The 17,936-nt window shown below is 43.1% G+C and overlaps 1 protein-coding gene across 1 annotated transcript; it reads left to right on the top strand.

Moving 5' to 3' along the window:
• Window positions 1-7,495: 7,495 nt before the first annotated feature.
• On the top strand, window positions 7,496-17,936 carry jak3 (Janus kinase 3 (a protein tyrosine kinase, leukocyte)). Its single transcript, XM_047050341.1, has 25 exons — window positions 7,496-7,594; window positions 7,873-7,952; window positions 8,705-8,917; window positions 9,062-9,179; window positions 9,364-9,481; window positions 9,893-10,032; window positions 10,153-10,465; window positions 10,548-10,670; window positions 10,912-11,069; window positions 11,167-11,278; window positions 11,391-11,571; window positions 11,815-11,939; window positions 12,208-12,339; window positions 12,660-12,747; window positions 13,080-13,204; window positions 13,380-13,518; window positions 13,722-13,873; window positions 13,988-14,138; window positions 14,837-14,967; window positions 15,682-15,871; window positions 15,977-16,101; window positions 16,311-16,483; window positions 16,842-16,959; window positions 17,140-17,253; window positions 17,431-17,936. Exons 3-25 carry the CDS (start codon window positions 8,719-8,721, stop codon window positions 17,539-17,541), a joined length of 3,336 nt encoding a protein of 1,111 aa, XP_046906297.1. The 5' UTR covers window positions 7,496-7,594; window positions 7,873-7,952; window positions 8,705-8,718; the 3' UTR covers window positions 17,542-17,936.

Below are 17,936 nucleotides of genomic sequence, written 5' to 3'. Positions count from 1 at the left end.
TCAGAACCAGAACCTGGACGTCCCACAGACCAAAGACCTGGTGGTCAGATTACCGTAGACAGCTCAGTGAACAGAACCTCCACCCACCCACTCCCCACAATGTCCCTCTCTCTCTCTCTCTCTCTCTCTCTCTCTCTCCCTCTCTCTCTCTCTGTGTCTCCTCTCTCTCTCTCTCTCTCTCTGTGTCTCCACTCTCTCTCTCTCTCTCTCTCTCTCTCTCTCTCTCTCTGTGTCTCCTCTCTCTCTCTCTCTCTCTCTCTCTCTCTCTCTGTGTCTCCACTCTCTCTCTCTCTCTCTCTGTGTGTCTCCTCTCTCTCTCTGTGTCTCCTCTCTCTCTCTCTCTCTCTCTCTCTGACTACAGGTCTCGTCCCCCACCATTACTCCAGAAATGGCAGAAATAAATGGACTCTGCAGCCTTGCTCCCCTCTACCTGATTTAGGGCTTCTCCTCCAGCACCCCAGCTTGTTTACTCCTTAGATACACTACTGTCACACACACACACACTTTCTCTCCCTTGCGTTCTCTCCCTCTTTCTCCCTTTCTTCCTCTCTGCTCTCTCTCTCTCTGGCCCTCTCCCCCGCACTCTCTCCCTTTCTTCCCTCTCTGTATGTCTCTATCTCTCTCTCTCTGCAGTCTCTTTTTGCTTTTATTTTTTATGCTCATTTGCACTTGTTCTTGCATGGGTCTGATGTAAAGCATCTTTAACTTCAGCTAGTGAGCACTCGCACACAGTCTAGTTCACTGGTGCCAGATAGGGGACGTGTTTATGCAAATGTGTATGTACTGTAAATATACATGTGCGCTTGATAGAACCTGATCATGATAATGGACTGCTGCAGCATGTGGGGCATGCTGCTAATGATCATGTACAGTGCGTTGACCTAGCCAGGGTTGGAACCAACTGGGGTTTTCCTGAGTTAGCAGAGGGGCCGACAGCACACGGTGCGTGTGCGCGCATGTGTGTGTTGGGAATGTAATGTTATGTAGCTACACGAGTCATTCAGATGCAGGCAAACAGAGGAAGGCGGTTCAGTGTGATCGATGAAGTGGGGGAAACCTTGTGAGTAAACAATATCAGAGGCCTCCGGGCTACACACACACACACAAACACACACACACTCTCTCAGACATGCACACACACTAATTTTCCCAAACACAACAAAAACGCGAACAAACACACACACAAACGCACACATTCTTTCCCAAACACACACACACACGTCACTCACATGGTCACCGCTGGTCCATCGAGCGGCCAGTCAGCAAGCAGCTCCTCGGGGAGAGCCAATAACAAAGCAGCACTCACTGCTATTGACAGCAGCTCTCTCTCTATATCTATCCCTCATTCTCTCCATCCTTCCTTTCCTATCCCACCACTGCAGGCGCATCTCCCCATCTCCTTAACTAAACTCCTCACCCCTCTCTCTCCTTTTTACCCCCTCCCCTCTTCTCTCTTTCTTCTCCTCACCCCTCTCTCTCCTTTTCCTCCCCCTCTTCTCCCTTCTTTCCTATCCTCACCCCTCTCTCTCCTTTCCCCCCCCCTCTTCTCGACCTCCAGCTTCACTCTTCTAGGTGTTCTGTACCTTTGGGAGGCCTCTGACATCCGAGCGGACTTGAGCAATGTTGCGCTCAGCAATATGGACGTGCATTAATTTCACCGCAGAATAAATTAATGTCATTTATCGAGTGTTGAGGTGGAGACTTCCTGGGCATTGTTACTGTATTGGCATCTCTGAACGATGAATCGTGCCCAAGGTGGTTTCCGATTGGTAAACAATTATTATAATCCCGGCTCTCATGTTTAATTAATGAGTGGATAAGAGAGTGTTTGTGGATGGAGCCCTGTGTATCAGGACCTGCTCCAGAGTGTAAAGAGTAGAACGTAGGCTGACCGCTTGGAGAATTGGCACGTTTTAGTAGCCTGTGTGCATGTTCAAGGAGTTGTCCGAAATTGTGTTAGGAGGACTCCTGTCGAGTTTGCATATTGATTTGTTTTTGCTGTTTCTTCTTGATTCGCTGTGGTAAGAGATGTCTGGATGTCCATACGAGACAAGGATTCACGTTCAAACCGTTCGATCAGCTCCAACAGTCATCCTAATCCATCATCGAGATGATCCCAGCCTGGTTAGGGAACGACTTTGCCACTTGAATGCAGCTGCTGCCTGGCTGTATTCGACAGTGTCTCACAGCACCTGTTCTTGATGCTGGTGGTCACCCAGCAGGGGGTGCAATCAGAACAGCAGCCAGTCTGAAATGAAATGAAATGAAAATGAAAGTCCTCATTATGGGCCCTTAGGAGCAGGCTTCTTGCCTCCTACAATCACAGACTAAGAGACTAATCTGGACTGGCTACACCATGCAATTTATTACCAAGGGTACGTTCAATCCCACAGAAGCAATCACAGTAAACACAGAAGAAGGAGATGGAAACGGTTTTAAAAACAGACCCGGTTCTACCCGGTTTGATAGGGAGACCCAGGTTAGCTTGCTGTTCACCAGTCAGCCCCCCCACAGGTTGTCAGATCATCGGCAGTTTGACTTTTGTTTTTTTTTAATTTTGACGAGTTGGCATCCACATACACGGTCACATTTCAGCTTAATCTCAAAGCGTGAAGCGTGTCTTTGGAGGTCAGGGGTTGATTTGTTTTAGCCTCTTTCTAGCCTCGCCCTTCATGTTTGTATCTTAATTGCCGTTTTCCAGAAAAACAATCTCTTTTCAAGGGGGATAGGTCAAAAGAGACTGCACAGAGCACATGAACATGAATAGCAAATGTACAGTAAGATGGATGGACTAGTGCAGTGGCGATTTGGAATAACATAGCTAGGGGTGTTTTGAACTGGTTGTGTTTTAAGCATTTACTTGTTCTGCACCACCTGCTGTAAAAGTGAAAGTTCTTTTTTTAAATCATTGTTAGCAGGTGTGAGGAGAGACTGACCCTGCAGGGATTGTGTGTGTGTTCCAGAGAGCAAATGAAAAGAATACACTGAAAGAAGGCGCAGACACAATCTGATCCACCTTGAGCATCCTCGGTCTCTGGGGATTACTAGTGGCATTGAAAAGACTGGCATAGAGCCTACCTCATCCCCTCTCCTCCTCCTCCTCCCTCCTGTCCTCCCCTCTCTCCTCCATTCCCACGATAAGAGCTGAGCCTGTGACAAGACAGCGCTCGTGGCTGCATCCAAGACAACTCTCCAGGATCACAGAACAGTGAAGTGTGTCCTTCAAACCCGCCCGGCCAATGAGGCCAGAGGGCCTCCAACAGGTGGGTGTGGCCTCCTGCCAAGGTTCTGGCCCAGAACTTTCCGGAATATGCAGACGCACAGTTCCAAAGACAGGACAGTTAGTTGTCCTGCTGCTGTGAAGCGTCAAAAGAAGCAACACAATTCCTTTGTGGATTTGTGTTTGTGTCCGTTTTCCTAAAATGGCTGAAAGAACATACTGTATTTCGTGTGCTATTATCAGTCCTAAATTACATGAAGTGCATGTGAGTGTTTGTCGAACAAAGAATGGAAGGACTGTTAGGTCCTCGGAAATGCCAGATGCAGGAGAGAGGGTAAATAACATGTTGTTCTGGAACACGAAAGGAGAGATTCAGAGTGCAGTCAGGGAGAGTTCTGAGTTTGTTTGGTCGATAGTAATTAAGGGTATTAAGAGCTTGGTAAACTCAAGTCTTTTGAGAACTTGTTGTGGATCTTGGTGAAGAGGTACCTACGAAGGAGAATTGAACAGCACTTCAAATCATCAGCACATGTGACCAGACGAGTCATAGACTGAATGCTTCTGAACAGTTCAAAGACATGTATCGAGAAGACTCTTAATGTTTATTTACATTTATTCATTTAGCAGACGCTTATATCCAAAGCGACTTTCAAGAGAGAGCTTTACAAAGTGCATAGGTCACTGATAATAACAACAAGATAGCCCCAAAGCATTGCAGGTAGCCAAAAACAGAAGTACACATTGTGAACAACCAAAAATAAGTGCTAAAGGGAAGAAACCATAAGAGCATGTTATTGTGGATCCTCGTTACTTTAATGGCCGTGAGATAAAAGGGGTGGTTGAAGGATGAGTTTTTAATTGGTGCTGTTCATAAAAGTACTGTGACTGGTCTCAGGACGTAGATTAATACCCTGCCCATGTATGGATTTATGAACAAGTGATACCTTTAGAACTCCCTAAAACACACACAGTCAACTTCAACTGACTTGTCAAGTTTTGGGAATACCCCAGTTCCTGGGACTGAAACGTGGGACTTTGAGAAAGCCTAAACATGTCTGAGACGTTTAGGTAGAGGTTGTCCCCTCTGAGAACCAACTGTATATTCCTATTCTCCTATCCCACCAGCTCCTCGAATCTTTACCAAGTCAATCAAGCAATTCCAGTATCTCCTACACAGATTTCGATTTGCACGTAGCCAGCTCTTTAATCATGTGTGTTGATCCGTTCTCCAGCACCACATCTTCAATGGAAATCAGAGTGAGGCCTCAGTTGGATTACCTCATCAACAAATCATTAGCACCTCCATACTGTATATGGCAGCATTATGTAGAGAGGGAGGGGAATCTCGTACCAAGCAACAGTGGCACACTGGAACAAAACAGGCTCCTGTTGGAAAAACAAAGACATTAATTTACACTTTAACTAATCGATCTCTGTATTACATGAATATGCTATCTTTAGTTGCAACTGGTGTGAAGGCACCCTTGGGAAGAAATGAAATGGGAGTGTGTGTGTTTGTGTATATGTGTGTGTTCACAAATTTGAGGATGTGTTATTGTGTTCCCCACCTCCCACAGCTATACCAACACCTGCAGATCCAGCCTCAGCCTCTCCCGACAGCCGGGGAAGAGGAGGGGACGCACAATGCTCTAACCCCATCATTACTATGGTAACACATTTACATTTATTCATTCAGCAGATGCTTTTATCCAAAGCGACTTCCAAGAGAGAGCTTTACAAAAGTGCATAGGTCACTGATCATAACAACGAGATAGCCCCAAACATTTCGGGTAGCCAAAACATGAAGCATACATTGTGAAAAAGAAATAAGTGCCAAAAGGAAGACCCATAAGTGCATGCAGTTAAACAAGTTACAATTAAACAACATGTTTAATAAGTGCAAGAGTGTACCTGTAGAACAACAATCAACAGTAAAATATTTTACAGCGAGTAAAATAATTTTCAGGCAGTTACAACTAACCAACATGAGCATCAAGTGTCTCAATAAGAGTCATTGTGATCCTGGAGGAAACTAGCATCAGGTCCAGCAAATCATTCCTAAGTACCGTTGTACTACCGGAACAAGTGCGTCTTAAGCCTTGTAAATACCCCCTCTCCTTTTCTCTCTTTTGATGTCTCCTTTTGTGAAGGTAAACTCCTGGCTCAATGGGAAGCCAGTGGTGTTTTTTTTCACCTGTTAGGGCCAATAAGTGCCAGGAGTGCCCGTGTCATGATACCTTTTCTCTTAATTTGAGACATTGATCTGGGTTGTGAACTACTTTAACACTGTCTCTCTCTCTCACACAGCATTTTCTCTCTTTCACTCTCACTCTCTCTCTTTCTCTGTCATTCTTCTCCTTCTTTCTTCTCTTTCTCGGTCCATCTCTCTATCCAATCTCTTTTTGCTATCTTTTCTTCCCTCTCTATCTATCCCTCTAGGTAGATGGTTGTCTCTACAGAGCCAAGATGGGTAAATAGATCAATACACTGCCAGAAATGACCTGTCAAAATGTCAGCTCTTCATTCTTCTCCCGTCAACGTAAACATACCCATAGATTTTAAAGGAGAGAGAGGTTTCTGATTAAGTTGTTTGAATCTCCGCTAATTCATCAGGGGCTTGTTAAAGACAATATCCTGCAGCCCAGGTAGAAATCCTGGCAGCTGTTACAAGACAACAACAACGTAATAGATTTTATTTTCTTTCAAGACAAAAAATTGTGTCTTGATATTTGGAGTACAACGGCGCTTGGGAATGCTTGGCTGGACCTGATGTCAATTTCCTCCAATTTCTTATCGAGAGACTTGTGGGCTCTTGTTGGTTAGTTGTAACGGATTTCAATTCTTGTACTCACTGAAATATTTTTACTGTTGATTGTTTCTCTACAGTTGATTTGGCTGCTCGCAATGTTTGGGGCTACCTCGTTGTTATGAACAATGACCTATGCACTTTTGTAAAGCTCTCTCTTGGAAGTCGGTGTGGATAAAAGCGTCTGCTAAATGCATAAATGTAAATGTAAAATGACACCCGTCATTCTGTGTTCAGACAGAATTCACTCAGCACACACCATTTCACCCAAGTGATGGGTGGATGGTGGAGGCGCAAACAGCCTCCTTAGGAGGGGATTGATGACGACGGAATCAATGTCAACACCAGAGCTAGACTACATCTGTACACAGTTGGATTCTGGGTAATATAAACCCATAATATGGTCAATCTGAAGTTCAGAGATGGATATCTCTGATCCATTCTGATTTCTGTCATTAGTGGGGCTATCCTGCTGTGAGCCTCCATGTCTTCATCTCCTGATGGGAAATAATGACTCAGAATCAATACTGTGGCATAAGAGAAGTGGTCTATTGCGGGCCGGTGGCCACTGAGCATTGAGGGCCCACAAAGATCACTTATTTTAGTCCTCCATAGCTACTGTTTATGGCTTTCATTGGCTATTAGGACAGTTGTTCTGCCTGTACTATGCAAGGCAATTTATATACCAATTTTGCTGTTGAAATGAATGTCTTAACATTCATACACCTTCACCGTGACTGTCTGAGCCCTTTACAGATCACGTCCCTCCCCCGTGTCTCCTGGTCCTATGAACCTTGAGTGTCATTTAGACACATCACTCGCGGCCCGCGGAACTGTCTGGAAAGTCAAAGTGAACACTGTTCCCCATTTTGAAGTTCCGTGCTTCAACTAGTCACATTGTAGCCCTACCTCAGCCCCCAGCTCCACCTTCACAGGCCCTCGTTCACCCCTCAACCCACGCTAACAGATCTACTTTGAAGTGAGGCTAAAGGCAATATGAAAAGGGAGAAAGGGTCCTTCGTAGCATGGGGCCGTTTTCAACGCGGTATTCCCGAGGCACTCGCCGCCTCGGGCTGAAGCGAAGGCTGGCACGCCATCCAGGAGGCAACGGTTCGTCTGGTCCTTTGAACGTGTCGGCGTGGAGGACAGAATAAGTGCTCCATTCTGAGCTGTGCCACAGTGAATACGAATGAAGCTCTGTGATTTTACAAATGAAAGGCAAGTTCAATCAATCTTCCTTCCTTAGAATAGTTAGCGGATAAGTTCATGAGGGCAAGGTACTATCTCCTGACTTTAACTACCCTGTATTGTTAGTGTTCTTGTTTTTTTTTCTTTTGTCAACCATGTGGAAAACACTCTCATGAGGATATGAACCCAATCCTGTTTTAGCATGTCACTGCTGACTCTTTACAAACTCTCCACTCAAAGGAAACCACAACTCAGAAGCCGTCTCATTTCCGCTTCCTCACCCACTGAAAGAAGTGATGTAGGCCAACTGTCTGAATTCTGCCACAGCATTTATTTGTGTGAAAGAAAAGTTTCAAATCGTTTGCACTGGCCCTGTGGAGGTTAGTTCTAACTATCTGCCTTGTATTTAGAAAATGCTGGGTTTCATGAGCCGGAGGCTGGGGGTAGTACCAAGATGTGTTTTGTACTTTATTAACCTCATTTTTGTTCGACACGTTTGTAAAAAAGATAAACTGTCAACTTTTACACAGTGTAAAATGATTGTCATTCTTGATTATCATTTATTCTGTACTAAACAGCAAGGGAAATAAAAATGCCTAGATGCAAACATGGATTAGAAACAATGACGTGTTTCCTTTTTGTGGGCTGTCTTAAACAGGAAACTTTCCCCCTCTATATGAGAGCTTCAAACAAACAAAACACACAACATTTATACGTGATCAAAATAAGGACCTACAGGTAAACAAACAGACACTTTTCTAGACAACTCACCTTTTAAATTGAAATCTTTTCCCTTTAAATGTATTGAGTTGAGTAAAACACTTTGGTTTTTGATGTAGATGTTGTATGAGTAAAATGGTCTACGTGGTATATTTGAATTGATCATCAGGTGATAACAGCTACAGTAAAGCAGAATTAATGTAATGTCTTTAGTCTCATTTCCTAACACACCGTACTAGTTAAACTTCTTCTTTCCTTGACTTTGCTGTTGATTTGTTAACGTTTTGTGAGGAGTGTTTGTAGTCTTTGTGTCTTTGGGACTTATCACCGGATGTATAAGTATTAGTCAGAGTGTGACTACAGGAACTGTAGCCATATTTACTTGACGGAGAAACCGACACCATAGAAAGATTAGAAACAGTGTAGCAAATACATTTTGCTATCGTTTCAGTCACATTCTCAACCCAAATATTTAGTTTCTTTCAACAAGTCTTTAGTACATCATAGTAGGCTACATCATGTGACAAAAATAGTCCCTGACGAAATCAAAAAAATTCTACCATGCTTGTCTTCAAACCAACTGTATTAAGTGACTACATCTTAATACATGTTCGTTTAGTTACTACATAGAAGGGACGGTAGAACAGTTCTCTACAGTAATTACACTTTCAGAAAATTAGGACAGAATGTGTGCTGCATTTAATCCGGTCCTGCTACAAAATAATCCAAATGCATTGTCCAAAATGTTGTTTGCCCCCTCCCCTCCAAAGGTGTCGTTTTAGTTATGGATGCCTCAGAGGAGGAGACTGCACCTCTGGTGAACAGAGACAGGGAAGGCAGCCAGATATCAAGCTCAAGCCTTGGCCCAGGATTACAAGTCCATCTCTATTTTCTCCCTGCCACAAAGGAAGGAAAAACCTTTCACATATCCTCGGGCCAGGAGTCTGCAGAAGGTGTCTGCATCCAGGCAGCAAAACAATGTGGTGAGAGTTTGGTATTTTGACTTATTTCTGTGTTATAAACAGATTGCATTAGTACACACTGATGTGGTAAACACAATGTCTTAAAAAAATAAAAAAAAAACATGTTATTGCTCATCAATATCAATGTGAAATGTGTCTCATCAGGAATCCTGCCTGTGTACCAAAGCTTGTTTGCTTTGGCTTCTTCTGATCTCTCTTTCTGGTATCCTCCAACGCATGTTTTCAACACTGAGGAAAAGACTTTGGTTCAGTATCGAGTAAGGTAGGTAACAAGTTTGGCAAATCCACTGTTTTGTGGAACGGTGTCATGGAGATTAATGTCAACAAAAAGGGATTTTAGAAATGTGTTGGCACACTAAGAAAATGTTTTTTTTTGCAATGTCACCAAGTTATGTTTTTACTTGGAGTTAAGTGGATATTATTATTATGTCCTTGATCTTCTCAAGGTTCTTCTTTGCCAACTGGTTTGGCCAGGGGACAAAAACATCTCATCGCTTCAGTCTAATGAGAAGCAGGATCAGTCCAGTACTTGACTACTGTGTCATTGATTATCTCTTTGCCCAGGTAGGCCTACAGTTTAACTCGTAGTGGTTACTGTCATATTCAGCTTGGGTGCGAGTGATAAAATGATGTACGGGGTGAAATTCTACGACATAACATAACTCCTGGGTAGCTTACTGTGATGAGGCTTCATTCTTGTAATGTGCCTTGTGTGCACTATACCATGGGCTAAAGTCCTGCTTCTACATTCCGTCCTGCAATGTCGTGCAGTGTGTTCAGTCATGTATGTACCTTTTGGATAAAGTCTGTTTTTAATGGAAAAACATTTACTATGAACGCTTGGTTGCTGTAGAATCTTCAGACGAAGACGAAACCTACCATACTATGTGCTACATCCCAGTAATATTGTGCACCCAAGGTATTTATTTCTGCCTTTTAAACTGTTCATGCTACTCCATTTTTGTTTACATGCAGTCTCGTAGTGACTTTGTGAAAGGTCACGTGGGGGCCACGCCTCCTGCCCAGGACGAATGTATTGGCCTGGCAGTGCTGGACCTGTGGAGACAGTCGGAAGAACGCCACCTGAGCATAAGAGAGATCTGCAGAACTGTCAGGTAACCTCCAAAAGACGTTGCAAACAACAAGACCATTCAAGCAGATGTTCGAAAGACCATTTTGTCGGAAAATCACATACAATGGTTTTTCTTTTTGCCCTGACGCTAAATCCTTTTCAGTTACAAGTCATGTCTCCCAGAGGCACACCGGACCAACATCCAGAAGCAAAACCGCCTGTATCGCTACTGGACCCGCAGCACTCTGAAGCGCTTCCTGAAGAAGCTGGGAGGCTGTTCCGTGGATGCGTCCAGCCTGAAGTTGAAGTACCTGATAGAGTTGGCTGGGGTGGAACCCGCTTTGTGGACGGAGACCTTCAAGGGGAGCGGTAGCACCTCCCAGATGCAGAGCCAAGGCTCCACCTTCAGCCTCCTGCTGGTCTCTGGAGAGGGCGGCATTCAGACCAGCGACGGTCAGACTACCGCTGGCGTTCCGGTACGAATCGATCATCACAGGTTACGAAGGCACTTTTGTGTGTTTCCGTTAATTTAACACGTGTTGACACTCCTTTGTTTAGGAATGGAAGACTTTCTGTGACTTCCAAGAAATTATTGACATCAGCATTGCTAGAGAGTTCCATGAGCAGACATCCAGAGACAGCAGAGTGGTTACAGTCACCAGGGATGATGACAGATGTTTGGTTTGTTGACAATATTATTTTAATATTGAATTCATAATTTGTAATGACATACTTAATTTTTTAATCCGTTGTCATTGAAATATTAGTCTGTGTTTACTGGCTTGAATGGATGACACTCAAATGGGCCACATCTGTCCATGTAAATGTAATTGAGCAATCCGACTTTGATCGGTTTCTTTTTTTATTTGTTTTCTTAATTTATTATTGGGGACTAAGAACTGTTTATTTTTTTCCCCTTTAGGAAACCAAGTTTCAAACTCTCAGAGAAGCCCTGTCGTTTGTATCACTGGTTGACGGGTATTTCCGGTTGACCACAGATTCAAGCCACTACTTCTGTCAAGATGTTGCCCCGCCTACTCATCTTGATGATTTTGAAAACCACTGCCATGGGCCAATCACGTGAGCCATTTAAAACATCAAGGAAACCCAAAGACAACAAACAGAAAATAAAATTTGCAGGGAAACGTATGTATTTAATACGTGTCGATTTAACCAGGTCAGAGTTTGCAGTAAACAAGCTGAAAAGAGCAGGTGCAAGACCAGGTACATTCCTCCTCCGGCACAGCCCTCAAGACCACGACAAGTACTTCCTCTCCGTCTGTGTACAGGTAACCATTATACCTTTTTGACGAATCATCTTTGGAGGAAGAACCACTTTTCAGCGAGTCAAGTTGACCGACCGCTGTGTCCCAAACCCCCAAACCCTGGTTGTATTTGCAGGATCCTCTTGGAGTGGACTACAAGGACTGCCTCATCACCAAGAAGGAGCACTTCAGTCTGCCAGGTGTCCAAAAGTCCTTCCACAGTCTTAGAGAGCTCACAGGCTTCTATCAACGCAACAAACTGCTGCTGGGGGAAGTCCCTGTCAAGTTAGAACGCTGCTGTCCGCCCAAGTCTAAAGGTACAGCACAGCAAGAGAAAAACGGTCGCAAAGAATCGTCATCGATTCATTTGCATTCCCAATGCAACATAACTCATTGAAGTATTTGGATAATATTCTGGTAATGTGGTGCGTCTAAGCTCATACACAGCATTTTTTCTGTTTCTTTACAACTACAAAACATGCGGTTGGGGCCTATACCTGTTCATAATACTGAAGAAACATTCTGAATAAACCGTTTTTTAATGTGTGTTGTGAGTACAGAGCTTACCAACCTGATCATCATGCGAAGTGGTAGCTCAATGGTCTCCCATGGGTCACCCGCCCCACAGAGGAACAAGCCTAGTCACATCCAATTTCAGATGATCAAATACACGGACCTGGCTCTGGTAACTCCTGCAAGTTGCTTTTAATACAGAGGATTGATTATTTACTTTGTTGTGGCTAATAAGTGTTTTCTTTGGTTGCACGCGGTGTTTGGAAACCAGATGGGATTCAAATGAATGTTCTGAGAGGCACTGAGTGCGCTCTGTGGTTCCAGTGTCACATCTCTCTCTTTGTACTGCATGCTTCCTTTAATCATATCCTGAGAGGAATTAATGTCCACTATTTTTATCGTAGTCAAGGAAGTAGTCAACATTTCACAATATTCCTCAGGTGGAGAGTCTTGGCCAGGGGTCCTTTACCCGAATCTACAGAGGCACCAAGACAGACTTTTGTAATGGGGAGAAACATGTGGCTGATGTCCTGCTGAAAGAGCTGGATGTCAGTTATAAAAACTGTTGGGAGGTAGGTCCTTAGTACAAGAAAAATGTTTGAGAAGTTTTGTGAAGAAAGGTGTTTGTATATATCCATCAGGCTCGGAGGAAGCTCCCCGTAAGATCAGCTTGAAACATGGCTAGTGTGTTTTTCTTGTTTTTAAAGACCCAATCACTCACAAAAACAAATAACCCAGCCCGATGTGCCCATTCTTCTATAGTCTTTGAGTGAATTTATTTTATTTTTGTCACTTATTTCATCTATAGACCACATACTTCTGATCGAAAAAGCTGGTCCTGAATTTATTGATTAGATGTAAATGTACCGATTCTTTTATTTTCTCCTCAAAGTCCTTCTTTGAAGCAGCCAGCGTGATGAGCCAGATTTCCCACAAGCACTTTCTCCTGGTCTATGGAATTAGTGTTCATTCAACCAAAAGTAAGTGGTTCCTCCTTGACGTGACAATGACCATTCTCCTAAACAATGTACCGCTAACTGGATCTACAGGAAGGCAAGGGTGAGACGTGTGTGAATAGGGTCAGGTCCTTCCTTTTTCTGTGGTTAGTGAACCTCCCTATACACAAGGTGTTTATGTACTGTAAGCACACATACTGTAACAGGCTTAAATGAGTAACGTTTGGCTAGGGCAACTCACATGAAACTGCACCATAAACACTTTTATTAAACAGTTTTTATCAAAGAAATATTTGAAGTAAATATAATATAAAAACTGAAGTAAATATTTGTATTCTCGTTGTGTCATCTTATAGATATCATGGTGCAGGAGTTTGTCAAGTATGGAGCCCTTGACCTCTATTTGAAACGGGAAAAATCAGTGTCGGTCAGCTGGAAACTTGACATAGTTAAACAACTAGCCTCTGCACTTAACTTTCTGGTAAGATTTGACCTTTAAACTTAGTATGATCATAGCTAATATATACTAGTCATGCCATTTTATATCAACCATACTATTGTGTAAGTGGTCAATAGATGTCCTTTGTGTCATCGGCAGTTAGTTATCTCTTGCTCAGTGATCTGAATAAATACTTTAGAAATTTGTGACTACATAGGAGGAGAAAAACATTGTTCATGGAAACATCTGTGCCAAAAATCTGCTCCTGGCCAGAGAGGGGGATGCATCACAAGGCAGTTCCCCATTCATCAAGCTCAGTGACCCGGGGATCAACGTAGCAATGCTGGGCAGACATGGTAACACCCACACCGTCATTTATACAATCCCTTTTGTTATGTTTACATGAATTAGATATGTCAGATACATTTGTCTCTGCTTCACCCAGATACTGCCGCTTTCAGTGAACATGAAGTATGTTTTTTGCATGTGTGTTGCATCTGTGTTGCATGTTTGTTGCGTCTGTGTTGCATGTGTTTGTTCCCTGTGCGTGTGTGTATAGTGATGCTGGACAGGATCCCGTGGCTAGCCCCTGAGCTGGTGGAGACACCAGAGAGACCCAAGCTGGAGTGTGATAAGTGGAGCTTTGGCACCACACTGTGGGAGATATTCAACTGCGGGGAGACTCCACTACAGGGATGGGACCTGGAAATGGCAGGCGCTCTTCTTTCTCTTCCTCGCTCCGATGACACTGTAAACTGTAAAGAAAAACCACCAAAATGACTGACTAAACCAAGACTTTGTAAAACTCTTCATTTTCTCTTTCAGAAGCTGCAGTTTTACAAGAAATACCAGCAGCTCCCTCCCTTTCAGTGGACTGAGCTGGCAGACCTGGTCAGTCAGTGCATGACCTACCAGCCTGAGTTCCGTCCATCTTGCAGAAGCATCATACGCCAGCTCAACAGTCTAATAACGTCAGGTATCGCCCCAGTTACAAAGATGAGCTTCTACTGACTGAGATTGTTTTCACAAAATATACAGCTGTCTCGGCCACAGCCGTGCACCCCCTGTTTTGGTTTTTCCCTGCCCTATTGTCTTCACCTGCCTCATTCAGTGGTTTGTCTCTCTGTGTATTTGGGTTCCTGTTTTGTGTCCAGTCTTTGACTTGTTCTACCCCTGTTATGTGAGTATCTTTTTTGTGTCCCTGGCGTTTTTCAAGACTAAACCTGGCCCAAATGCAGGGGAGTACACAGCCAAGTCGAAACTAAGGGTTTAGTCTTGAAAAAAGCCATGGACACAGAAATGGTACTCACATAACAGGGGTAAGGACAACACAAAGACACAAAACAGGAACCTAAATACACAGAACCAAACGACACACAGGTGGACACAATGAAACTATCGAGACAAACCAATGAACGAGGCAGGTGAAGACAATAGGGCAGGGAAAAACTAAAACAGGGGGGGCATGGCTGTGGCCGTGACAACAACGTTCGTCTGGAGAGATGTAATATAACGTAACACAAAACAATATCTTCATTTCATCCAGTGTGTTCAATTTTAATTTGAGTTGATGATTTTAAAGGACATTGTTTGATGCTGTTTATATGACAAGAACTGCTCAAAGATGGTGGCATCCACAACTCTTATATTCTTGTTTCTCTGCCTTGGTTCCAGACTATGTGATTCTACATGCAGCTGAGACCTTCCCACAGCGAGACGGTTTCTGGAAAGACCGGAGCTCAAAGCAGTTGGACCAGTCTGTATATGAGGAACGACATCTTCGTTTCATACGTCAACTGGGGAAGGTATGCATTGACAGTTGCTACCTCTCAAATGTCTAAATGTGGTGGAGGCATTTAAAGCAGTGGTTCCCAAACCTATCCTGCCTGTTTTAGTTGTTTTAAGTCAAGTCTTTTATATTTGTCAGGTACACAGAACAACACAAGGTTACAATCTTTGGTCTTGCTGATGTTAAGAGAGAGGTTATTGTCCTGACACCATGATGTCAGGGTGTCAACCTCCTCTCTGTAGGCTGACTCATCACTGTCAGAGATGAGACCCACGATGGTTGTGTCATCAGCAAACTTAACAAGGAGGTTGGAGCTGTGCGTTGCCACACAGTCGTGAGTGAACAAGGAGAACAGGAGAAACAACTGCTCCAACACACCTGATTCAAATGAATGGGTCGTTATCCAGCTCTGCAGAAGCCTGTTAACGACCATCCATTTGAATCAGGCGTGTTGGACCAGGGAAACATCTAAGACATGCAGGACAGGGGGTCCCGAGGACCAGGGTTGGGAACCACTGCTTTAAAGGAATCACTTTCGATGATGGACACCAGTTTTTTGTATTCTTTTATTTAACTAGATAGGTCAATTGAGAACCAATTGTCATTTAATGTGACAAACTGGAGCAGGTCACAAGGCAATAGGCAATTTTTATTCCCCAAAACTTTCAATAATTGTGTAATCTCATTCTCAGACACTTACTACATCTTCACCCTGCTATATGGTTTTCAGGGAAATTTTGGCAGCGTTGAGCTGTGTCGCTATGACCCTCTGGGGGACAACACAGGCGAGCTGGTTGCTGTGAAAAAGCTGCAACCCAACAAGCAGTCTAACACGGAAGACTTCCAGAAAGAGATTAACACCATTCGCTCCCTTCACTGTGAATACATTGTAAAGTACATGGGGGTGTGCTACAGCATGGGTACGAGAACATGGTCACACGCACGCACACATGCACACATAAGTATAGTTTAACAGAAAAATGTTGGCAGTGTGTATTTACACTTTTGACTACAACTTCATCTAGGTCGCCTCAGCATGAGCTTGGTAATGGAGTTCCTGCCAAACGGTAGTCTGATTGGCTACCTGGACAAGAACCGTCAAAACGTTAACACCTGCAGGATGTTGCTTTTTGCCTCTCAGATTTGTAAAGTATGAAGCAAATTCTTAATCATTGTGTCCTCAAAAACATATTAACCATGGCAATCTTCACCCACTAACCCTAAGTTGTTACATTTCAACAGATTTGCAATTTTGTCTGATGGTGTGTAGTTGTTGCGTTATGAAGACTGTATGTTGTATGATATGCACTGACACATTTAGAAATGTGATTGCTGGTGTGTTGTTGTGTGTGCATGAAGGGACTGGAGTATTTACAGACCATGCGCTACGTCCATCGGGATCTGGCAGCCCGGAACATTCTCGTAGCTACGGAGACGCTTGTCAAAATAGCTGATTTTGGACTGACCAAGATCATTCCCTTTGACAAAGAGTACTATCGCGTGAAACACCCAGGAGAAAGTCCAATTTTCTGGTGAATATCATGCAATCGACAGAACAGCAGTACCAATCCTGAATTGTACCTCCAAACATTGAGCTTCTGCTTTCTGTAGAAATATAATAACTGTTGTTTAACACATATCAAGCCTCATAGAAGGCTAAATATACTGGGCATAACGTCTGCCGACATGATTCATACTGTAGGACAATCTGTAACCAGGAAACTAGGCCTAACATTTTTAAGGGTTGCATAACTAGTCCACCTTTAATGTCAGGTAATTCACAAAGCAGTAATGTTCCGTTTCAAATACAACAATCCACAGTAGAGTTTACTGCCATCTTGATTTTAAGTGTAGTGATGTCTTTTAAAAAGTGCTTATCACCTGTTGCAGGTATGCACCAGAGTCAATCGTTGAGTCAAAGTTCTCCCACATGTCAGATGTTTGGAGTTTTGGAGTGGTTCTTTACGAGATCTTCTCCTACTGTGAACACCTTCAAAACCCCAAAAAAGTGAGTCATTGAAGTGAAGTGACACCGAAGATACCAGCTGTCATAAAATAACCCCTGCCAGAAATCAATAGAATCTCAAATCAATATTATACCTCCTATAGACATCATAGTACATGTCTTTCACATCTGTTGGGTTCTGTGCAGCAGTGACTTTTCGCTTTTCTTTTCACGCTTGCCTAGCTTTACCTGCAGCGTATAGGAAACGACATGCAGAGCCCTTCTGTCTCAATGCATGTGGTCAATATTCTCAAGGACAACTGGAGGTTACCAGCCCCACCTCACTGCCCTCCAAGGGTAAGAACCCCAGACATACATCCCTTTCTCATCCAAAACAGAGAAATAATTACAACTAACGTATACCTTAAAAATGCTTTTTTAATCAGTTTATAGACAGATAAAGAATACATTCAAAATTATTTTTGTATCCTTAGCTAACAATGTCCTATTCTGATTAACATTGTGTTACTGCAGGTTTACAGTTTAATGATGGAATGCTGGGCCTACCACTCAGAGGAGAGACCTTCTTTTGCCACCCTGTCAGAGGAGATTGAGAACATAACTCAGGAGGAAAGAAATGGGTGAAAAGAATGTAACAAAAAGACTATTGATTAATTATTGACTATTGACTTTGGATAAGAGCGTCTGCTAAATGACTAAATGTAAAATGATTACAACACAGGCTTAGACCTCATCATAGGAACCAGAGCAAATGTTATACAACAACTGTAATCACATCCTTAATATCAGAGAAATATTCATCATAGCTTCTATATGTATACCAGACTTGTTCTTCTTGTTTGACTGTTGACATGTCATTTAATTTTTGCAAAGCTTTAAGAACAAATCAAGCAAAATTAATGCAGGAATATAGAAAGTGAGTTTTGGACGGTTCTTCTAAATGCACTCTGGTTATGGAATCTGCTTCATTGTTAATTGCAGCCATTTGATTGCGTTTTAAATAAAAAGGTATGAGCACA

This window comes from Hypomesus transpacificus, unplaced genomic scaffold (assembly GCF_021917145.1).
Source record: "Hypomesus transpacificus isolate Combined female unplaced genomic scaffold, fHypTra1 scaffold_107, whole genome shotgun sequence".
Classification (NCBI taxonomy): domain Eukaryota; kingdom Metazoa; phylum Chordata; class Actinopteri; order Osmeriformes; family Osmeridae; genus Hypomesus; species Hypomesus transpacificus.
The sequence above is the reverse complement of the archived record's forward strand: the minus strand, read 5'-3'. Positions and strand labels throughout refer to the sequence as shown.

What these genes read in the sequence shown, in the direction of transcription:
- jak3 (XM_047050341.1), top strand. Translation starts at nt 8,719, where the DNA reads ATGGATGCCTCAGAGGAGGAGACTGCACCTCTGGTGAACAGAGACAGG. An exon ending in CACTGCCATGGGCCAATCAC is followed by an intron (nt 11,070 to 11,166) that starts GTGAGCCATTTA and finishes CGATTTAACCAG; the next exon opens with GTCAGAGTTTGCAGTAAACA. An exon ending in CAACAGTCTAATAACGTCAG is followed by an intron (nt 14,139 to 14,836) that starts GTATCGCCCCAG and finishes CCTTGGTTCCAG; the next exon opens with ACTATGTGATTCTACATGCA.